Raw genomic sequence first — 24,556 nt, forward strand, 5'->3', positions numbered from 1 at the left:
CAGAGCCTGGGCAGAGAGCAGAGCTGTGTACACGTGCACCCTTCTGTGGCCCATCAGGGCGCTGCTTCCTCTTCTTAAGGATCTTAAGACTGCTTTAGGTCCCCAGCAACAGGTCCCTGGGTGGCGCAAGTAGTTTGCAATAAGATGTTAATCTAAAAGCTGGCAGTTCAAAACTACCCAGTGGCACCATGGAAGACAAGCCTGGTGATCTGCTTCAGTAAAGATTACAGCCAAGAAAACTTGACGGAGCAGCTCTGCTCTGTAACACGTGGATTGTCATGAGTCAGCATTGATTCAATGGCAATTGGTTTGTTTTTTTCTTTTGTTTGTTTTAGGTTCCCAGCTGGAGTCCCTGGGTGGGTGCAAATGGTTAACATGTTTGGTGGTTTTGGCTGCTAACCGAAAGGTTGGAGGGTCCAGTCCACCTAGCAGTGCCTCAGAAGAAAGGCCTGATGATCTACCTCTGAAAAATCAGCCATTGAAAACACTACGGAGTACAGTTCTAGTCTGACACACATGGGGTTGTAATGGGGTTGTTATGAGTCAGAATTGACTCAGTGGGAGCTGGTTAGGTACCCCAACCAAAGGTAGAGGCTTTCAAACTCTAGGTGACAGCAGAATGGATGGGCGCATAAAATGCCGATTCCTGTGGTCTGGGGTGGGTCCAGCAGTCTGTATTTGACACTATCACCCCAGGAAATGATGTAGGGGGTTTAGTCCACACTTTGAGAATCGCTCTTCTAAGGAACAAAATCCATTTATTCATTTAATCATTCATTTATTCCTTTCAGGGATGGGAGCCAGGCAGCTGGACCTGCAGGAGGGAGATGGGAGGAGCTGTCACTCATTCCCCACCAGCCTCCCCATCCCACACCCCGCTCTGCTCTCCAACATGATCCCCCAGGCATTGGAACGAGAGGCAGGAAGAATAACAACAGCAGACTGGTGCTGAGCCTTGACTCTGTGCCAGGCTCTGCTGTAAGCAGTCTTTGTAGATGAATTTGATTAATCCTCCCAGCAACTCTGTGAGGGTTGTGTTGTTATTGCCTCCAGTTCACAGATGCAGTGCCTGAGACAGAGAGATGCTGGAATTTTCCCAAGGACACATCTGGCTCTACTAGACTCTATTTTGTCTCTGGATAAATTCTATCTTGTCCCTGGATAAATTTTCTCATAGCTCTTGACTTTCATCCTGTGGTCTGAGAGCCTGTCTTGCCCAGTGGCCATTTTCTCTGATATTCTACATAGGCCACTAAAGACTCCATGGGGCTCTCATGGCAAATATCAAAGATTTTCAATGAGCTGGAATTGATCTACCAGGTGGAGTGAAGACTGTGTGTCTCACTATAACCATGAATATTCTGGAACACAAGGGGCAGGAGCTGACTCGATTAAACCATGGGTCTTACCTAGCAGAGGTGTTCTCAGGAGGAAAGGAGAAGGGTGAGTTATTAGCAGCGACCAGCCATTCGGAGACACACTTGTCAAGTGTCAACCAACAGGGAGCAGGAAAGGTGCTTGAGTCGTTGTTTTTAAAACTTACATCAGGCCTGTGTCTGATCATTAATTTGCTAGCATAAATTCAGAGCCAGCATGTCGTATCCTTGAAAGGTTTAGGTATTTCTTTTCCCCAGTGCACTGTGACTCTAATCAAAGACAACAGGTCCATTTCGGAAAGACTTGAAAGATGACTTACAGTAAATGCATATGATAGTATTGTAGGATTCTGTGCCTCCCCTTCAATCAAGGGGCTCCTGATTTTGAACTGGCTTAGAACTAGAAATGGAATGAGAGGCTGTGACTCTTCATAATGGCAGCCTTGGTCAGGTTTCTGGACTCCAAACCTGGATGGTTCCTCTTCAAGTAACATTTTTTTTGTAGGCTGCCTATCTATTTCCTTTCTAGGATAACTGTGATCAATTGTTGTTGTTGTTGTTGTTAGGTGCCGTCAAGTCGTTTTAGACTCATAGCGACCTCATGCGACAAAGTAGAACTGCCCCACAGGGTTTTCTTGCCTGTAATATTTTCGGAAGCAGATCGACAGGTCTTTTTCCTACAGAGCCGCTGGATAGGTTTGAACCACCAACCTTTCAGTTAGCAGCCGGGCACTTAACTGTTTGTGCCAATACTCTGAAAAAACAAAACAGAACAACAACAACTGTGGGGACCAAATATTCTGATTGTCAGTTCATCCTTGCTGTCCATTACAGTGACAGTACCATTTTGTCGAAGACATTCGAACTCTGTTACTTGCCTTCTGCTACTCTTACATCTCATCATCTCCACTGAAATCAGGGAGCCCACCTCAATGTCAGCGTTTCCCAGTCTACAGAGGACAGCCTCTACAGAGCTTTTCAAGGATACTGATGCCCTCCTCACTCATGTATTTCTCAATTCCTTAGTGAAAAGAATGTCCTTTGGATGCTCTTAGGAGATATAATGGAGGGGGCGAGTGTGTTTGCAGAAGATAAATTCACTCCAACATTCGCAGCTCCCCAAGCCTTTCGATTCCATACTTTATATTACACCTGGAAAGTTCTGGCGTCTCAGTCACATTGACTAAAGGCCACTGTTGAGTCCAATTTTCAGTAACCAAAAGAGCAATCTATTAAAGCCATTTCCTGCTGTGTGAACTAACACATTAAATTCAGAATCTTTGGTAAATGTACCTATATCAATTCATTAGGAACAACACAGTTGTATATGTCAACCTGCTTGGTTTAACATTCTTTTAAAAAAAAAATTTTTTTTTTACTGTGCTTTAGGTGAAGGTTTACAGAACAAATAGTTTCTCATTACACAGTCAGTACACATATTGTTCCATGACATTGGTTAACAACCCCACAACATGTTAAAACTCTCCCTTCTCGACCCTGGAGGAACTTCTTTCTTTTTGGTGAAAATATACACAGCCAAAGATACACCATTTCAAAAATTTCTACATGTACAATTCAGTGACATCAATTATGTTCTTCCAGTTGTGCTGCTATTCTCACTATCCTTTTCCAAATTATTCCATCACCATTATCTTCAACTCACTGCTCCTAGGCTTCCCATCAAAGCTTTTGAGTTGCTGTTGTCAATTGGATCTCACGTAGAAAATTCTTTTTTATTTTGTACTTTAAATGAAGGTTTACAGAATAGAATAGTTTCCCATTAAACAGTTAGTACGCATATTGCCCTATGACAATGGTTAACAACCCCACGACATGTCAACACTGGCCTTTCTCAATCTTGGATTCGCTATCACCAGCTTTCCTGTCCCCTCCTGCCTTCTAGTCCTTGTCCCTGGACTGCTATGTCTCATTAGTCCCGTCTTGATTTATGTGGTTGTCCAATCCCCTGCTGAACGTTGAACCTTGGGAGTGATTTCACCACGGAGCTAAAAGGGTGTCTGGGGGCCATGCTCTTGGGGTTTCTCCAACTTCTACACATATTCCCTATGACTGCTATACAAATTAGTAAACATTGTTATTGTTTTGAAGTATGTAAGATGTTTTATCTAAAAGCAGGCTTTATACTTGTTTCTCTGGAATGTGCTGAGATCTGAAACTAGATATGGTCTAGTGGAAACAAAGCATGGTTGGTATGAGACTTGAGGAGGATGAGTATCTGTTTGCAATGAAATTGTTCCAGGTGTGGTTATTACAGAGTACTCAATCCATGACAATAACAAGCACAGTTTATTTAAATGATCAAGTAATGTAATGTAGTTAATGTTCTCATGTGCATAGCGGAGTGCCAGGCATGAATAATCAAGATTTTTTTTTTTTTTAAGTAAGATGAAGAAGAAAAAGAGACGGAGGAGCAGGCAGGGAATAATTTGGAGTAGTTACCAGAGTTCTTAATTGTTAAATGACTTGAGGAACATGAGCACTAAATAGAAGTTCACTAGTGTTGGGTGTTAAGGAGGTCATGAGTGACCTAGAGAAAGTTATTTTGAGGAGTTGAGAAAAGAAGTCAGATTATCAAAACTTGAGCAGTGAATGAAGTTGAAGGAGCAGAGGCAATGAATAGTAATATATCTCTGAGAAGTCTGGTGATGCAGGGAAGGAAAATGGGGCTGCTATGATCAGAAAAGCTTTCTCCCACAAACCATGACTTTATAGACTGTTCTTGCTGCAGGGCACTTAGAGAATGAGCCCACACTCTCATTTCACAGTGAGGAGATTGTGGCCAAGAGGAGGGCGCTACTTAATGTCACAGAATCGGTTCAGGAAACATCCCAGATAAGATGGAAAGTCTTGTCCCTTAGCTTTTGGGAAACTCTGGTCTAGAACGTTCAGGTATTTCTGAGCTAAAGACTGAATTGACTCAGACTTCCCAACCCTCCACCTTCCAGACTTTTGCAATTATGACCAGACCCACCACCATCTCTGGCTACTGTTGCCCTCAGCCACAAGATGCTGAGGAAGGAGGACAGTCTACAGTTCAGAGCTGCAAAAAGGTTTATTGTGAAAAGATTACGGGGAATCAGCTCACAAATTCTGGTGGAGATTTATGGAAAACAGCCTCCATACAGAGAAGCAGGGGATCTTTGGGTCCGGGATGGGTAATTAAATTTCAGGCAGCAGCTGAAAAATCAACTTGAACATCTACTTAAGTGGTGGCCTGGAGGGTGGAGGACATTCCAGGGAGGAGACCAGCAAGCAGGACCTGATTCCGTGTAAGACAATCCAGGCATTAGTCAATTTCATGCCCTTTCCAAGCAGGCTTTAAGAGCCACGCCCCACCTCTTCCTACAGCCCCATTGCACTAGCCCTCTGGCCACTATCCATGGTGCTGAACCATATTCCTGCCTTCACACTCATCCACTGCCTATCGCTGGATAACATTTTCCTGTTGTTCCCCTGGACTCTCTCTTGTCAACTAAGATGGGTCTTCCCCTCATCTTGGCCTACTTTATGACACAAGGATGCAAAATACTGTCAGATGCCCTGGTTGATAAAAATATGTGTTTACTTTTAATATTGACCACTCATTCACATACAAAACACTCTAGATAGAACCAAATATGTCTGTGGGCTGAATATGACATGTGGGTCACCAGTTTGGGACTTCTGTGATAGACGGCAGCCTAGCTGAACTGGTGGGGATAAAATAATATGCTCTATGTCTTTCAAAGTTCTGCAACTGGCAGCAATTAGCTTAGTTAGAGCTACACTGTCCAATAGGGCAGCCACTAGCCAGAAAGCACTTGAAATGTAGCTTGTTCAAATTGAAATGTGCAGTAAGTATAAAACACACAAGATCTCAAAGACTTAGTACAAAAACAGAATGTAAAGTATTTCATTAATATTTTTATGTTGATTACCTATTAAAATGACAGTATTAAAATCAAATTCACAGGTCTCTTTTTACTTTTAAAAAATGTGGTTTATTAGAATATTCAAAATTGTGTGTATGGTTCATGTTATATTTCTATTGGATAGTGTTAGTATAGAGTATTAGATAACTAAGCTAATTAAGCCAAGGATATGGATTCAATTATGGTATTGAACACTGTTTCTTTCTTTCTTCTAAATTTTATTTGTTGTTGTGGTTGAGAATATATACAGCAGTTCAACAGTTTCTGCATATACAATTTAGGGACACTGATTACTTTCTTTGAGGTATGGAACTATTCTCATGCTTTTCTGTGTTGTTCCTCCCTCATTAACATAAACTCACTGCCCCCTGTGGTTCCTACCTAATCTGTCAAACACTCAGTTTCTTATGCCCCCTGCCATGGACTATATCCTCTTCTTAGTGGCCCAGTCCATCACATGTGCTCTTGTCCTCAGAAAGCATTTGTACAGCTCACTTCAAACTTATCCTTACTCCTCAGAAGGGAGAACACCTTCCCATATCACCTCTACGATCAGCCACCCAGGGCTTCGCTGCATTGTCAAGAGCACCAGATCTTTCCTTACTTCTGTGTATTTGCACATGATGTATGCTCTGCCTATAATGCATTTTCCTCCAAAGAAACTCTTAATCATCCTTAAAGACCCAGTTTAAGCTCTGCCTCCTCTGTGAAGCCCTCCTGGAAGTCCTCTGGCATGGCTGTTGAGTCTCGCCTCTCTGCGCCCCAGAACCTCAACCAGAGCACCTTACTGCACATGAAATTGCCTGTTGATGTGTTTCGTCCCTTACTAGTCGGGAGGCTCTTGAGGGCAGGGCCATGTGGGATTCATCTTTGTAATCCTGACACCTGGGATAAAACAGGGACTAAGTTCTTGCCTTCATCAAGTTTACATAAGTTGGGGTAGACAAAAACAAAACGAGTAATATAGTATGAAGTCAGATAGTAATGAACATTATGAAGAAAAATAAAGGAGGGAAGAGAGTGACGGGGTGGCTTTTTTGAGAGACCTGAGATGGTGACACTTGAGCAGAGTGTATTCAGCACAGAATCAGTGCAAATAAATACATAATAAATGACTGAATAAATGACATCTCCTTTTACAGAAATCCCCCTCCTTTTCTCCACCAAATATTACTCTTACAAAGATTCTTCCTATAACTAAGCCCCCTCCCCACTCCAGTCACACTGCCCTCTTTGCTTTGCTTCAAAAGGAAAAGCTCATTCCTGCCTCATCCCACGCCTGTGATGCTCTTCCCCCAGGTCTTGGCACAATTCCTTCTGTCTTGTCATTCATGGCTCAGCTGAAATGTCTCATCTTCAAAAATCCTGATCACCCTCTCTTAACTTGACACTTCCATTTTACCCTCCATCCCAGTCACTCTCTTTCACACTTCCTTTCTTTGTTTTCCTCATAGGCCTCCCCACTCTGGAATTAAGCTGACTGGATGTTTATTTCCTTATCCATTGTTCAGATGTCCAACTGGAATATAAGCTCCAGACCAGAGCTTGTCTGTCTTGTTCATTGCTGTTGCCCCAGCATCCAGAACAGTGTCTGGCACATAGTAGACTCTACCAAAATTTTATGAATGAATGAGTGAGTGAGTGAATGAATAACACACTTACAATGACTCTAAAGGCCAAGTGCCACCACAGGAGGATGGAAATAAGTTTTGATCTCTCATCAGATTGGTACAAATGTGGCTCCTTCACTTTGTGGATATCTAGATAAGGAGTTCAAAGTTTTTCTGTTGCACCAACAGATCTAGAACACAAAATTGATATCTCAGACAAGCGGAATGGAGGAGGATCAGAGAGGTCAAAGGCATTTTCCCCTACTCCAACTGGGGGCAAGAGGGCATCAGAGAATGAGCCAAAAGCATGGAGGCAGGAGGCTGGGGCTGGAGCCTCAGCTTTGTCATTGGCTGTCTCTGATCTGGAGGAGCCCTGGTGCCACAGTTGTTAAGAGCTTGGCTGCTAACCAAAAGGTTGGCAGTTTGAATCCACCAGCTGCTCCTTGGAAACCCTATGGGGCATTTCTACTCTGTCCTATAAGGTCTCTATGAGTCAGAATCGACTTGATGGCAATGGGTTTTTTTGGGTTGGGTCTCGATCTAATTCATTGACAGTTCTTCATGGAGTCAGTACAGTGGTTAGTAGTGTGGGCTCTGTAGCTGGACAATGTGGGTTCAAACTTTGGCTCTGCCACTTTCTTCCATGGAAATTTGGGCAAACATTTTCATCTCCCTTTGCTTCTGTTTCCTTATCTTCAAAATGCAGAGAGTGATAATACCTATTTCACAGGGTTGTTGTGTTGACTGAGTGACCTGACCTATGTGAAGTACTTAAAGTGCTGGGCACACAGTAAAGCCCTTGATGAACATTAACTTTCATCATTATTATTTCTTACTGAGTAATCTTGGATAAATTGCTTAAACTTCCTGGACCTTGATTTCTTCACCCATAGAGTGGGAACAATCACTACTTCCCAGGCCAGTCACCTAAGAGCTGGACATTGGAATGGGACAGTGGAAGAAGTTGGGGTTAAAGCAGCAGAGGCTCCATCTGTCTGGTCCTCTCTCCAAAGTGATGGCTCAGTGTCAACAGACCAAGGATGTCAGCCAAGCTGGCCCACCTATACTCACTTTGGGCTGGACTGGGAACCTAAGTTTTGGCAGATTTAAGGCTCATCCAGATCAGCTTCCTCAAGCTTTCTACCTCGTAAGTAGCAAGGTCCCTGGCAATGGAGGTATGTAAACAGGCCAAGAAATTAGGAGAGCCATTTAAGGGAGCTTTAGAAACTCCAGTGAATACCTAGAGAATGAAGAAATAGTCCTTCCAGCTCAGCAATTCTGTTGGTTTTCAGATTCCCTTGGAGAACATCGGCCACCAAGATTCAATCTTGTATTTGTTGCTTTTGGGTTCTGGCAGACATGGAAACTTTGAGTGCTGGGGATAGAGGCTATTAGAAGGAGGAAGTTTTGTCTGGGCTGAAACTGGGCCAATTTACTGTTCATAACATAACATCATACAATTTAGGAGGAGGGAAAAGGAGAAATTGGGAGACTTCTCTCCCCCTCCTCCAGAGAAGCCTCCATTTATATGTCAGCTTCTCTAGACATTTGGGACCAGGATAGAACTGAAATCAGTGTACTCAGCTAGTGGTGGGGATTCCGAGGCTAATGCAAGGAGAGCAGTTAACCCTGGGCTTGCATGCAGGACTTCCTCAGCAAATGGTAACTGAACTTTTTAGGATTGTTATTATTGGGGACAGTTCTGCCTCAGCAAGAAACAGACGCACACCTGGTTTTGGTCTGGGAGAAGTATCAGGATGAGGTAAGGGGAGATAGGATGAAAGAGGCCAAGAAATAGTCTGAGCTTTCTTCCTGGAGTGTTCCTGCCCCTTCCCACCTCCAGCACTTACTAGTAATTGTTTTAATTATATGCCGATCCAGGTTAAAGAACCATGTATTAATCAAAGGACACATCTGAAAGACAAGGAAATACACAAGAATCAGGAGGAAGACTCTACTAATGGAGCCTGAATGGGGGTGATCAAGGCAGGTTTTCTTTCTAAGGCAACCCTTCACAGGGAACAACCAGGTACAAAAATTTTGGAGACAGACTTCCCTGGGTTCACATGTCAGCTCAGCCATTTGGCAGCTGTATGACCTGGGTAAATCACTGAACTGCTCGGGAACTTTTTCCTAAATCTATAAAATGGGGATAGTATTGTTACTACTGTATGAGATTGTTTGGAGAATGAGAAAATTCATGTAAGATACTTGGCACAGTGCCTGTGTGCTTAATAAAATCTTAGCCGTTAATTTTGTGAATACTTATCCCCATTTTACAGATAAGGAAACTGAGCCTTGGAGAGGTTCATTAGTCATTAGTATCTTACAGATACTGGTTTTGACTTGGAGAATTAAATAATGTCTGTAAAGCACTTCACCAGTGCCTGGTTGCAGAATGGGACCTTAGTAAATGTCACTTCCTTTTTTCAGCTCCTCTCGGAAGTCTCCTTCTTGGGAGCTTTCCCTCCATCTCACCAAGAAAATCCAACCCATCATGCTCTGGGTCTCAGACACAAAAATTTAAGTAATCTGGGTTTGCATACTTACTATTGTTCCTAAATCCTTGGGTATTGTGAGTCTCAGCATTCTCTCTGTGATTTCTACAGCAGGTTTTAGGTTGACTCTAAATGAGGAATGAAGGAAATTTGCAGACTAGATTAATTTCCCCAGAATACTTTCTTTGCTCAATGACTCCCTTAACTGCTTAACATCTCCTGCTTGTTTTCACAGCGCTCCATGACCTAGCTGTGCTCTTTGCTCCGACCTACCCTCATATGGCTCTTTAAAATGAATCCTTCAATTTAAATTGTTTCTCATCATTCCGACCTTCGTGTCTATTTTGTTTCTCCCTTCTGGAATGCCTTCAACTTCTACCACCCTTTTAGGTCCAGCCAAATGGCTTCCTTCTGACAGCCCTCCCTGACCACTCTAGCCAACTCTGAGTTCTCTCTTTCCTGCACACTTTGGCACATGACTTAGTAACTTTCCCCATTTCCCTGATTATCTAATGCTACAATAGAACTTATTTCCTCAACCAAATGGTCAGTGCCTTCATGGAAGGACTAGTATAATAGCTTTCCTCAGTTGCGGCTGATGGAGAGAGAAGCAAGAAAAAGCAACATAAAGGTGTCTTCATGTTCCTAACTCACAGTCCCTAGTCCTTACACATGAAGAAAAATCCATCTAATTCTCAGGCAAAATCTTATGTCTTTATTCTATAAACAGCCTGACTATCAGGGGACATCTAGGTCAACTGACATAACAAAGTTTATTGAGAAATATCCTGCATCCCATTCCAGTGAGTGGCATCTGGGGTCTTAAAAGCTAGCGAGTGGCCATCTAAGATGCATCAATTGTTCCCAACCCACCTGGAGCAAAGGAGAATGAAGAACACCAAAGACACAAGGAAAATATTAGTCCAAGAGACAGAAAGGGCCACATAAACCAGAGACTCCATCAGCCTGAGACCAGAAGAACATGATGGTGCCCGGCTACCACCAGTGACCGTCCTAACAGGGAATACAACAGAGTCCCTGACAGAGCAGGAGAAAAGTGGGACGTAGCACTCAAATTCTAGTAAAAAGACCAGACTTAAGGGTCTGACTGAGACTGGAGGGACCCTGGGAGACATAGCCTTGGACTCTCCATTGGCCCAGAACTGAAACCATTCCTGAGGCCAACTCTTCAGATAAAGATTAGACTGGACTATGGGACATAAAATGATACTTGTGAAGAGTGTGCTTCTTAGCTCAAGTAGATACATGAGACTAAATGGGCAGCTCCCGTCCCGAGGTGAGATGAGAAGGCAAAAAGGGACAGGAGCTGGTTGAATGGACACGGGAAATCCAGGGTGGAAAGGAGGGGTGTGCTGTCACATTATAGGGAGAGCAGCTAGGGTCACATAACAAGGTGTGTATAAATTTTTGTATGAGAAACTAACTTGAACTGTAAACTTTCACTTAAAGTACAAAAAACAAAAATTAAAAAAAAAGAGCTTGCCTATAATTCAGCTGATCTACTGCTCACATTTCCTACAAAGCAAGAACTTGTTTTCTTCAAAATATCAAAAGACAAGCAGATAGTGGTGATGGTCTTACAACGTGATGAAAGCAATTAATGCCACTGAATTCTATATGTAAAAAATGTTGAGATGGCAAATTTTGTTATTTATATATATATTTGCCACAAAAAAGATGGCAGCCAGAAAAAAATTTTGTTTAATATAGATGTTCTTAAAGGGGGGAGGAGAGGAAGACAAGGGAGCCTCATTTGCAGAGTTGTCCAAGGGAGAGATGGGCTGTGAGTCACGGATTCTGTATCTGGCCTGGTTCTCACTTGTGTTTGAACATGACAGGAGGACATTACCAGATGTGAAAAGGTTCAGAAAGGATTCCACACCCATCTTCCTTGAAACAGTGAGCAACTGAGAGATGAATCAAAACAAAGAATTCATGAATGAAACAGACAAGATTAAAAAATCTTAAAAAAAAGATTTTTAAAAAGAGTTGACAGATTTAGAAGAAAATACTAAAACTCCCGTCAACAAAAGGCAAAACCTCCAAAGACAGTCACTCTGAAGAGGAAATGTTACAGATGAACAAACAAATAGTGAAATGCTTGCTGTCACTGATAACAAAACAAGCAACAACTCATTGCCGTCAAGTCAATTCTGACTCATAGTGACCCTGTAGGACAGAGCAGAACTGCCCCCAGGGTTTTCCAAGGAGCAGCTGGTGGATTCGAACTGCCAACCGTCTGATTAGCAGCTGAGCTCTTAACCACTGCACCACCAGGGCTTCCATGAAAATCGTAACAAACATGGGATTTTCCATCTAGTGAAAAGCTGTGAAAATGAGAATAATCAGTACTGATTGGGTGTGGGGTGAAACTGACAAGGCCAACTAGAGACAGCGTTGCTAGGTTCAGTTCTATTGGCGAGCTATTTGGTGAGTGATTTGGCAATGTAAAGCTTAAAAGCTTTAAAACTATTTGTACTTTGAAGAAATCTTAGGAATCTACTATAAGAAAATATTTCCATTATTGGGCTCTTTCTGCCACCGTCTTGATTCCGCACTCCCCGCACAAAATGCCCGCTGAAGCCACAGAAACTGTCCCTGCAACAGAGCAGGAGTTGCCACAACGCCAGGCTGAGACAGGGTCTGGAACAGAATCTGACAGTGATGAATCAGTACCAGAGCACGAGGAACAGGATTCCACACAGGCAACCACACAACAAACGCAGCTGGCAGCAGCAGCTGAAATGGATGAAGAACCAGTCAGTAAAGCAAAACAGAGTCGGAGTGAAAAGAAGCCATGGAAGCCTATGTCCAAACTGGGTCTTCGACAGGTCGCAGGGGTTACTAGAGTCACTATCCGGAAATCTAAGAATATCCTCTTTGTCATCACAAAGCCAGATGTCTACAAGAGCCCACCTTCAGATACCTACACAGTTTTTGGAGAAGCCAAGATTGAAGATTTGTCTCAGCAAGCACAGCTAGCAGCTGCAGAGAAATTCAAAGTTCAAGGTGAAGCTGTCTGGAACTTTCAAGAAAACACACAAACTCCAACTGTACAAGAGGAGAGTGACAAGGAAGAGGTTGATGAAACAGGTGTAGAAGTTAAGGACACAGAATCAGTCATGTCACAAGCAAACGTGTCAAGAGCAAAGGCAGGCCGAGCCCTGAAGAACAACAGTAATGATATTGTAAATGCTATTATGGAATTAACAATGTAACCATCTGGAAATGAGGACTTTTTTTGGTATTTCAAAAGAATAACTGCAGTTTGGTTTGAAATTTGTACTGTTTCTATCATTAACAAAGTTATGGCTTCTTGTTGGATGAAAAAAAAGAAAATATTTCCATTATTGGAAAACTTCTGGTTTCTAGAAGTCCAGGATTACTATTTGGTGGACCTCTTTTCATGCCAATGAAATTACTACTTTTATACTAAACAAAATTGTAAATGAATATAAAGTTCTATTTATAACATGTACATTTTCATACACACAAAAGGCAAATTTTATAGGTATTGTTTTGCCGCTAACGTCTTTGAGGTAGAACCTCACTCGGCGCTTCATCATAACCAGCTGGACCCAGAGACAGAAAAATTGAGAACTCGCGGAGTTTCAGTTTGGATCTGTAAGGACTCAGGAAATAATTCGCAATTCCTAAGGTTGAGGTGGTATCTGCCATTTGCATCCTTTATCACCTCAGGCTGCACTGTCATATCTGTTTGCACATGAAATGCCAAGGAACCAAGGACTGGGAGACTGTGGAAGGGAAGGGTTAATTAAGAGTGGTGGCAGAGAACTTCACAGCTTATTACACTCCTATTTGGTACTAGAATAAGGCTCCCCCGTGTTTGCACACACACACACACCCACACACACAAACACCAAACCTGTTGCCATCAGGTTGATTCTGACTCATGGCGACCCCATGTGTTACAGAGTAGAACTGCTCCATGGGGTTTTCTTGGTATAATCTTTAAGGAAGCAGATCACCAAGCCTTTTTTCCACGGTGCTGCCTGGTGGGTTCAAACCACTAACTTTTTGGTAAATGTTGTTGTTGTTGTTAGGTGCCATCAAGTCGGTTTTGACTCATAGTGACCCTATGTACAATAGAATAAACCGCTGCCTGGTCCTGTGCCATCCTCACAATCATTGCTATGCTTGAGCCCACTGTTGCAGCCACTGTGTCAATCCATCTCGTTGAGGATCTTCCTCTTTTTCGCTGACGCTCTACCAAGCATGATGTTCTTCTCCAGGGACTGGTCCCTCCTGATAACATGTCCAAAGTATGTGAGACAAAGTCTCGGCACCCTAGCTTCTAAGGAGCATTCTGGCTGTACCTCTTCCAAGACAGATTTGTTCGTTCTTCTAGCAGTCCATCAGTTAATGTTGAGTGCAAACCATTTCCGCCACCTGAGGACCTCATGTTTGCAGAGGACCCTCAAAATCGCCTGTTAAGATCATTTCCTCATTATTCAGAAAAGATGATTGAAGATTGGAGAGCAGAAGTGGCTTTCTCCAAGTCATGCAGCCAGCAAGTGTCTTGTCTGGCAGGTCTGCACTCAGGGCTATAACCTGATACCCCCTCCGTCTTCTCCCAGGAGAGTTAGAAAAGAAAAGGTAAATTCTAAGCATAGCATGCCATCAAAACTGAGAAACTGTGTTTGACCTTGGAAAGCAATGTCTCAAACTTCATTGCCTCAGGGGCCAGGTTTGTAATCTAAATGAGTAGACAAGGGCTAATTTAATCAGGGGAAGGCTATAGAACTGAAGAATGGTCATCTTCTTTGAAAACAAACTGTGCAGACCAAACAAAACATACCTGTGGGCCAGATATGGCCCCTGGGGTGATCCTTAGGCAATGGTGCCAAGGAGGTTGGGGTCTAGAGCAGATTCTGTGTTCTTGTCTTGAATCATTTTTTATTAGAGTTGAGTGGGTTCATGAGGTCCAAAAAATGAAGGTGGGGGGCTCTCTGGATGAAACAGGGAAAGAAACTTCTCAACCCCTCCCTTCTTCCCCTAGAGAGGCCCAGGTTTGAAGAATATTCTAGTATTCTCCAGGCCCCTCATTCTATACATGGGGTGGCCCGGGCCCAGAAGAGTGGGTGCCTGCCCTAACCACACAGTAAGTGTGTTACTGAGAGTACGCTGGTCGCCCTTGCTTCTGGCTGCTTCCCACACACCCCCACCCCTGTGTCAAAGTGGACAGAGCCTGTGACACTCACAGTTTTTACTTACTTCACAATGAAGCCAAATGCCAATGGTACCCATAAATACATCCCTTGATTATCAGGGGATATCTGGAGGGAGACTTGAAGGAGTCGAGGGTCTTTCAGCTGTACCCTGGGTGAAAAAACAAGCACATCAGGGGAAGGTTGTGGCTGTAACTGCAGGTGGACCCTTCTTGGAGACAAGGCAGTTTCCTTGCAAAACAGGAGTGAAATGTGTGCAAAGATGGTTACTCATTCATTAATCGTGTAATTAATTGCACCATGACTCTGTGTTATAAGCACTGGGAATACAACTCTGAGCAAAAAAAAGTCCTTGCCTTAATGCATCTCAGAATGACCATGCCCAGCCCTTTGGCCAGTACCACGCAAGCTGGAATAAGTGAGTGAATGAATGAAGACTGAAAGCCAAATATGGCACAACTTGGTGGGGGAGGCGTATGTATGTGTAAAGCAATAAACCAGTAAATGAAGACCTATAGAATGTGTCAAGTGGTAAGTGCTGTGAAGAAAAGGCCCTGCAGTATCAGGAGATAGAGGGTAGCCCTGGGAAGACTGGAATTTTAGACAGGATGGTGAGGGAAGGCTTCTCAGAGAAGGCCATATTTGGGCAGAGCTGTGAATGAAGTGAGGGTATGAGTCACACAGATAGCCAGGGGAAGAGTAGGCCAGGCAAAGGCACAAGACCCTACTTGCAACCAGTGGGTCTCAGGTCATCAGAGCTGGCTGGACTGTTAGAAATGGTTTGGAAATGGGGCAACAAAGGCCCAGATGAGGGAGGAGTCTTTGCAGTGTCATGAAATTCATGGAGAGAGCTCTAACAAACCAACAAACCAGGATGGTCTGGGCCTAGGGGCTGTTGTTCAGAGACCACTCACACAACGTTGCTGGCGGCATTGGCTAGCCGGCTGTCGATGGCATTCAGGAGGCCTGTTGAATGGCGGAAGATATTCCTCAATGATCCCTGGAAATCAACTGTCTTCAGGCTAGAAACAAAGTCCACATTAAGGATTTCTTGGGTCAAAGCTGGAAAAAAAAATGGGGCCAAAAAAAATCCCAAAACCCAGTTAGACATTTAGAGGCCAACAATTCTCAGACACAACCATGACCTCCAAGCATGTCCCATATGTGGTGCTTACTCTTCATTCATCCATTCATTCTGGCCTGCTTGGTTCTGGGCCAAGCTCCAGATATGATCAGCAAACCTCTATAGGGGGCTTCTATGTGCCAGGTCCATGCTAGGGGCTGGGAATGCACCAATGAGGAGAAAAGACAGAAATCTCATGGAGTTGACATTCTAATGGGGATGAGAGGAAACAGATGATAAAGCAGTGAAGAAATGGATGTGCAGGAGTCACATGCAGAAGTCTTGTGAAGGGGTTAGTTTCAAAATATTTAACAACCATTTCAGCGTGGGTACTGACCAATCAGAAAGAACGGCAGCCACAGTTCTGTAGCTTGGTCCTAGGCCTCCTCTAGCTGTGCCAGATGCTATCTTTAGATTTCAGCTCATGGGGAGGCTGGGGTCTTGAGGGTGAAGCCAAAGATGGATGGGGTGGTGAGGGGGAGCCACCTGGAAAGTCTCTGAGCAGGGGTTATTTCCCAAACAGCATCGAACAAGTTTTTAATATTTCATCTACTGTGGCCATTACTGGTGCATTCTGCTGAATGCCAGTTATGTTCATGAGGGAAGAATAAAAGATAGGGTGAGGAATTGAGAATACTGGAGTGAGGATGCTAATTTATACAGGGAGGTCAAGGACAGTCTTCCTACAAAGGTGACATTTGAACAGAGCCCTGAAGGAAGGGAGGGAACCATGTTGATATTTAAGGTAAGAGCGTGTCAGCAGAGGAGCAGCAAGAGCAAAGGCCCTGAGGTTGACACGCGCGTGATGTGTTGAGGAGGCCACTGCAGCAGGAGGGGAGTGAATGTGCATGGAGTGGTAGGAGAGCTGGACAGGGGCCAGTCCATGTACGGCTGGATCCTTTGATGGTGGTCTCAGTGCAGTACAAGGTGACAGAAAAGGGGCCCTTGGGGGAAGAGGATTAAAGTAGTAATGTACTAATGATCAGAACAGCTAATGATTAATGGTGTCAACTATGGGCTAGGCACTGTGCTAATAATAACTTAGTCGGCATTGACTCAAGGCCTGAACTCCAAGGAGAGGCCTATTGGGCCTGACAAAGCCAGGCATAACCAAGGCAGGACAGTCTCACCATTATTGATTGGGGAAGTAACTTGGGGCAGGATCAGTAGAGCAGAAGATGGGGCAAGCAGCCCACAGAGGAGAACAAAGAGCCTGGAGATCTTCAGCATCTTGGTTCAGGTACCTGTGGGGGAGCAGGGCAGAGAGAGTCAGTTGTGGGGTCACTCTTTGAGAGAGTCTCCTTAGAGCTCCAATCAGGGGTGGTGGCCACGAAACTCATTTGGACCCATTGCACCCATGTCCACTTTATATCAAGGCTTAGAGCACAACAGGCTTTGTATCTTATAGAGCATATATGAAGCTCTGAGAAATGAAGTCACTTGCCCAAGGCCACACAGTCATATTTATGCCCAAGAGAGCTGGGAGACTCAGCCTCTTGGAGCCTTGGTTTCCTCATCTGGAAAATGTGGGTGATGCATTCTCATGCCTTCCTCTCAGCTTTGTGGTAAGCACTTGGTGCAGCACCTTGTACACTGTAAATGCTCCATAAATGGTTGCCATATGCTGAGTTGGTGGCAAAGAGTGGTATCAGCAGCACAGACAAAATGAATTCAGGCTGGGAGACATGGAGACGATGGTCCAGTTTGCAGTGCTTCTGGGTTGGAACCCTCTACTTAAATGGTGTACTCTCTGGGATAGGATTGGTTCTTGGGACCTTAACACCCCCACACCTGGATGGGTCAAGGTCATGCATGCAGATGTCGATGTGACTTCCTGGATTCTCACCCAAATGGCAAAGCAAATGGCCCCTCTTGGGACCTGAGACCAACAGGTAGCTGCTGATGGGGTCAATCCTCTCCTTGGACACCTGACAGATGAAGGAGAGACTCTAAGCCCAGTCCCTGGCCATCCTCCCTATGTAGAGTAACCAGTTTGCTTTAGTATTTTAATTTTGGTGATCTTTTTAGACAAGTCTATAAACTAGAAAAGAAAGATATGTACAAGGAAAGAATAAAGAAAATAAATTAAAAATCAATTCCCAGAGATAACTTCTGTTGTATCTTCTTTCAGAAGTTTTTCTTTTCCTAATTGGGTATCAGACGTGAGGTTAGAGCTCAGCAGCCATTTTATCAGCATGAAGATGAAAACCACAACCTAGGAGTGAGAGAGGGAAGAGGTAGCAGGGTCCCCTATGTCAGTGTAACACCTTACCTCTGGATTTACCATCAGTACTTAAGTCCCTGTTTCTCATGTTCTGGACTACACAGTTTACAACTGGTAACACTTACCAGATCTTTTGTCTGGCATCTGATCAAAAGACAGATTGGAGAGTGTCACTATGCTCCCCTGGATTTCTCTGGTGTACTGTCAAGACACTCAAGGTCTCTGTCAGTGGACTCCTGATGAATTGTGCAGTGGGATGGACTTTATAAATGAAGAGTGACCCCATCATGAGGGAGACGTGGCAGCAGGTAATGGAGGGCCAGGAAACTTCTGGAAACCTCTCAATCTTACCACGTCCATCCAGCACCTCCAAAGCAAACATTCCTGCGTTGAAGGCTCAGAGGGATTAAGGACTAGGGACTCACTTAAGCCATCTGATGGATGTGTCAACAACATATTTGAATCTGTATATCATGAACGTCACCAGATGAAGATGAGTAGCAAATGTAAGGAGCAGTGAGAAGGGCTGGGAGTTGGGATACTATGATCAAGTCTCACATTCAGGACCCTGTCCTGCTCTGAGCCTGATTTATCATAGCCAATTTTTTTCCCCCAGTCTGTAGGTTCTCTTTGTACTCTTTTGGTGAAGTCTTTTGATGAGCGTGTTTAATTTTTAGAAGATCCCAGTTATCTAGCTTATCTTCTGGAGTTTGTGTGTTGTTAGTTGTGGTTTGTATCCTGTTAATGCCATGTATTAGGACCTCTAGCATTAATCCTATTTTTTCTTCTATGAAACTAATCATTAACTTTATATGGAAAGGAAACAGGCTCCAGATAAGTAAAACACTATTGAAGAAGAAGAATAAAGTAGGAAAACTTGCACTACCTGACCTCAGAACCTACTATACAGCAACAGTAGTCAAAACAGCGTGGTACTGGTACAAGGACAGATACATTGACCAATGGAACAGAATTAAGAACCCAGATGTAAATCCATCCACCTACAGTCACCTGATCTTCCACAAAGCCCAAAGTCCACCAAATGGGGAAAAGACAGTCTTTTTAACAAATGCTGCTGGCAAAACTGGATGTCCATCAGCAAAAAAAGGAAACAGGACCCATACCTCACAGCATACACAAAAACGAATTCAAAATGGATCAAAGATCTAAATATAAAACCAAAAACAATAAAGATCATAGGAAAAAAAAAAAAAAAAAAAACAAAAACACCAGAAGATAAGCTAGATAACTGGGATCTTCTAAAAATTAAACACTTATGCTCATCAAAAGACTTCACCAAAAGAGTAAAAAGAGAACCTACAGACTGGGAAAAAATTTTTGGCCAGTACAAGTCAGACAAAGGTCTAATCTCCATAATCTACTACCACCTCTACAACAAAAACATAAATAATCCAATTAAAAAATGGGCAAAGGGAATGAACAGACACTTCAGCAAAGAAGACATTCAAGTGGCTAACAGATATATGAGGAAATGCTCACGATCACTAGCCATTAGAGAAATGCAAATCAAAACCACAATGAGATACCATCTTACCCCGGCATTACTGGCACGAATGAATTAAAAAAAAAAGAAAAGAACAAATGTTGCAGATGCTGTAGGGAGATTGGAACTCTTATGCACTGCTGATGGGAATGCAAAATGGTACAACCACTTTGGAAAACAATATGGCACTTCCTTAGAAAGCTAGAAATAGAAATACCATATGATCCAAGAATCCCACTCCTGGACTATATCTTAGAGAAATAAGAGCCGTCACATGAATAGACATATGCACACCCATGTTCATTGCAGCATTGTTCACAACAGCAAAAAGATGGAAACAACCTAGATCAACAGATGAAGGCATAAACAAACTATGGTACATACACACAATGGAGTACTACACAATGATAAAGAACGATGATGAATCTATGAAGCATATCACAACATGGAAGAATATGGAAGGCATTATGCTGAGTGAAATAAATCAATCACAAAAAGACAAATATTGTATGAGACCACTACTGTAAAAACCCATGAAAAGGTTTATACAAAAAAAAGAAACAATCATTGATGGTGTCATGGATTGAATTGTGTCCCCCCAAAATATGTGTCAACTTAGCTATGTCATGATTCCCAGTATTGTATGATTGTCTACCATTTTATCATCTGATATAATTTCCCTATGTGTTGTAAATGCTATCACTGTGATGTAATAAGATGGATTAGTGGTAGTTATATTGATGAGGTTTACAAGATGAGATAGTGTCTTAAGCCAATCTCTTTTGAGATATAAAAGAGAGAAGTGAACAGAGAGACAGGGGGACTGCATACCACCAAGAAAGCAGTGCTGGGAACAGAGCACATCCTTTGGACCCGAGATTCCTGTTCAGGGAAGCTCTTAGTCCGAGAGGAGATTGATGATGACGAGGACCTTCTTCCAGAGCCAACAGAGAGAGAAAGCCTTCCCCTGGAGCCAACATCCTGAATTTGGACTTGTAACCTACTAGACTGTGAGAGAATAAATTTCTCTTTGTTGAAAATATCTATGTGATATTTCTGTTATAGCAGTACTAGATGGCTAAGACAGATGGTTATGAGGGAGGGGAGGAGTGGGAGGGAAAAAACACTAAATAGACGATAGATAAGTGGTAAATTTGGTGAAGGGTAAGACAGTACACAAAACCGGGGAAGCCAGCACAACTTGTCCAAGGCAAGGTAATGGAAGCTCCGTAGACACATCCAAACTCCCTGAGGGACCAAATTACTGGGCTGAGGGCTGTAGGGACCATGGTTTCAGGGAACATCTAGCTCAATTTGCATAACATAGTTTATAAAGAAAATGTTTTACATTCTACTTTGGTGAGTAGCATCTGGGGTCTTAAAAGCTTGTGAGTGGCCATCTAAGATACTCCACTGGTCTCACCTCATCTGGAGTAAGGGAGAAAGAAGAAAACCAAAGTCACAAGGGAAAGATTAATTCAAAAGACTAATGGACCACAACTATCACAGCCTCCACCAGACTGAGTCCAGTCCAACTAGATGGTGCCCGGCTACCACCACCAACTGCTCTGACAGGGATCACAGAGAGATTCCTGGACAGAGCTAGAGGAACATATAAAACAAAATTCTAACTCATAAAAAAGACCAGATTATTGATCTGACAGAGACTGGAGAAACCTTGAGAGAGCGTAGCCCCCAGACACACTTTTAGCTCAGTAATGAAGTCACTCCTGAGAGTTACCCTTCAGCCAAAGATTAGGCAGGCTTATAAAACAAAACAAGACTAAATGGGCTTACCAGCCCAGGGGCAAGGACAAGAAGACAGGAGGGGACATGAAGGCTGGTAACAGTGAACCCAAGATCTAGAAGGGAGAGTGCTGACATGTCATAAGGTTGGCAACCAGTGTCACAAAACAATACGTGTATGAATTGTTTAATGAGAAATTTGTTTGCTCTGTAAACCTTCATCTAAAGTACAATTAAAAAAAAAAAAAGTAGGCTCCAATGGTAAGGTAAAATAGGGAATAGCTGTTGAGTAAGCAACCAGAAGAGTCTGCCAAATGGGCCTCTTGACATTTCTAGCTTTATATTACTTCCACTTGATCCCTCCAACAGCACAGAAACCACAGGACTCTTGTTTCCCACTGGGCATCTTTGGTGGCCTTTCTTTTTGCACTAAATATTTGTAATTATACACCTATTTGTTGTATTATTGGATTAATGATGGTCTCTCACACCAGGTAAACCTTCCAGAAGTCAGCATCTATGTATATTTTTGTTCATTGCTATATCCCCAGTGCCTGGTACATAGTAGGTGCTCAATAAATACTCAATGAATTAATGAATGAATTAATAAATCAATGAGTGCAGTAGACACCACATAAGCTCTTGAGTCAGACATGGATTTAAATCCGGGCTAGGTGACTTCTAGAAAATCAGTTCGCATTCTCAGCCTCTGTCTTAGTTATCTAGTGCTGCTATAACAGAAATACCACAAGTGGATGGTTTCAACAAACAGAATTTTATTCTTTCACAGTCTAGTAAGCTACAAGTCCAAATTCAGGGTGTCAGGTCCACGGGAAGGCTTTCTCTCTCTGTCAGTTCTGGAGGAAGACTTTTATCATTAATCTTCCTCTGGTCTAGGAGCTTCTCAGCACAGGGACCCCAGGTCCAACGGATGTGCTCTTCTCCTGGTACTACTTTCTTGGGGTTTGAGATCTCCATGTCTCTCTGATTGCTTCTCTCTATTATATTTCAGAAGAGATTGGTTTAAGACACAACCTAATCTTGCAGATTGAGTCCTGCCCCATTAACATAACTGCCACTAATCTCATCTCATCACATCATAGAGATAGGATTTACAACGCACAGGAAAATCACATCAGATGACAAAATGGTGGACAATTTACATAACACTGGGAATCATGGCCTAGCCAAGTTGACAGATATTTTTGGGGGACACAATTCAATCGATGACAACCTCCATTACCTCATTTCTAAAGTGGGGCTAATTGTTCCTCTTGTCATTGTTCTAAAAATAAGAAGTGGAGGCACACGTAAAGGGCTGAGCACAGTGTCTGGCACACAGTAAACACTCAGTGGCTGAGAATTCCCTTTTCCTTCCAGAGGGGGCACAGAGCATGCCCAAGTAAGGCATGAACAGCCCCTCTCCCAACCGGTAGGCCTGTCCTTAGAGCCTCCTGGGGAATCTGGTGTTAATGACAAAGATGATGTTTCCACTGGCAAATACGTTTATGGAAAGTTTCCTCAACTTCTGTCTCAAGACAGTTGGTTGGCAAAACAGGGCTCATGGCCAGGAGAACAGGCTGGAGGCCCTGGGAAGACTCTGCCCCACATCCTGCTGTTACCGAACCCAGAAAGGTGGGTATTTGTCCGGCGCACTCAGACTTGCCAATTACCTGGACACTGGTCTTTGAGAAAGAGAAAGTAACTTTATTGCAAGGGGCAGACCAAGGAGCCGGGAGAAAGTTCCTCAGAGCTGGCTTACCAAGCTATAGTATAGCAGGGCTTGTATGTGATTTGGGCAGCAAGATGGCAGCTGCACAGGTGTTCTGGGGAGGGAAAACTCTAGCAGGTGTCCAGGAAACAGGAGGTGACACAGTTCTTGTCCGACCTCTCACTTCAAAATAGGGTCGGGGTGATGATTTGCTTTCTGATTCGTTCCTCCTGTTGCTGCATCCTCTGCTGAGGTCCATTAGTAGTCACGGCTGGCCCTTCTGCACATGCCAGGAAGGCCAAATCTTATTTGGGCTAGTTTAAAGACTAATGGAGCTCCGAATAAGTAAAGCATTACTCAAGAAGAAGAACAAAGTTGGAGGCCTCACACTGTCTGATTTTAGAACCTATTGTACTGCCATAGTAGTCAAAACAGCCTCATACTGGTACAACAACAGATACATAGACCAATGAAACAGAACTGAGAATCCAGACATAAATTCATCCACCTATGAGCAGCTGATATTTAACAAAGGCCCAAAGTCCGTTGACTGCGGAAAAGACAGTCTCTTTAGCAAATGGTGCTGGCATAACTGTATATCCATCTGCAAAAAACTGAAACAAGACCCATACCTCACACCATGCGCAAAAACTAACTCAAAATGGATCAAAGACTTAAATATAAAATCAAAAACAATAAAGATCATAGAAGAAAAAATAGTGACAGTGCTAGGAGCCCTAATATATGGCATACACACAATACGAACCATAAGTAACAATGCACAAGCACCAGAAGAGAGACCAGATAACTGGGAGCTCCTAAAAATCAAACACCTATGCTCATCAAAAGACTTCACCAAAAGAGTAAAAAGATAACCTACAGACTGGGAAAAAATTTTTGGCTGCAACAAATCTAATCAGCATCTAATCTCTAAAATCTACAAGATACTGCAAAACCTCAACAACAAAAAGACAAATAACCCAATTAAAAAATGGGCAAATGATATGAACAGGCACTTTGCCAAAGAGGATATTCAGGCAGCTAACAGACACATGAAGAAATGCTCACGAGCATTAGCCTGTAGAGAAATGCAGATCAAAACTACAATGAGATATCATCTCACCCCAACAAGGCTAGCATTAATCAAAAAAACACAAAATAATAAATGCTGGAGAGGTTGTGGAGAGACTGGAACGCTTATACACTGTTGGTGGGAATGTGAAGTGGTACAACCACTTTGGAAATCGATTTGGCTCTTCCTTAAAAAGCTAGAAATAGAAGTGCCATACGATCCAGCTATCTTGCTCCTTGGAATATATCCTAAAGAAATAAAAGCCATCACACAAATAGATATATGCACACCCATGTTCATTGCAGCACTGTTCACAATAGCAAAAAGATGGAAACAACCTGGGTGCCCATCAACAGATGAATGGATAAACAAATTATGGTATATCCACACAACGGAATACTACGCAACGATAAAGAGCAATGATGAAGCCGTGAAACATCTTATAACATGGAGGAGGCTGGAGGGCATTACGCTGAGTGAATTTAGTCAGTCACAGAAGGACAAATATTGTATAAGACCACTATTATAAGAACTCAATAAAAGGTTTAAA

General features: G+C 43.0%; 1 protein-coding gene and 1 pseudogene across 2 annotated transcripts in view; one reads left to right on the top strand and one right to left on the bottom strand.

The window, feature by feature from the left end:
* Positions 1-12,005: 12,005 nt before the first annotated feature.
* Positions 12,006-12,765, top strand: LOC101360812 (nascent polypeptide-associated complex subunit alpha pseudogene; annotated as a pseudogene). Its single transcript, XR_001121550.2, has one exon. The product of XR_001121550.2 is annotated as a nascent polypeptide-associated complex subunit alpha pseudogene (transcript).
* A 2,771-nt stretch (positions 12,766-15,536) lies between these two features.
* BPIFA2 (BPI fold containing family A member 2) overlaps positions 15,537-24,556 on the bottom strand; it is a 29,513-nt gene continuing 20,493 nt past the window's right edge. The window contains 1 exon segment of the mRNA XM_012558733.1: positions 15,537-15,688. Within this exon segment, the coding sequence (XP_012414187.1) occupies positions 15,537-15,688 (152 nt within the window).

The sequence above is a fragment of the Trichechus manatus genome, unplaced genomic scaffold (genome assembly GCF_000243295.1).
Source record: "Trichechus manatus latirostris isolate Lorelei unplaced genomic scaffold, TriManLat1.0 scaffold00008, whole genome shotgun sequence".
Taxonomy (NCBI): domain Eukaryota; kingdom Metazoa; phylum Chordata; class Mammalia; order Sirenia; family Trichechidae; genus Trichechus; species Trichechus manatus.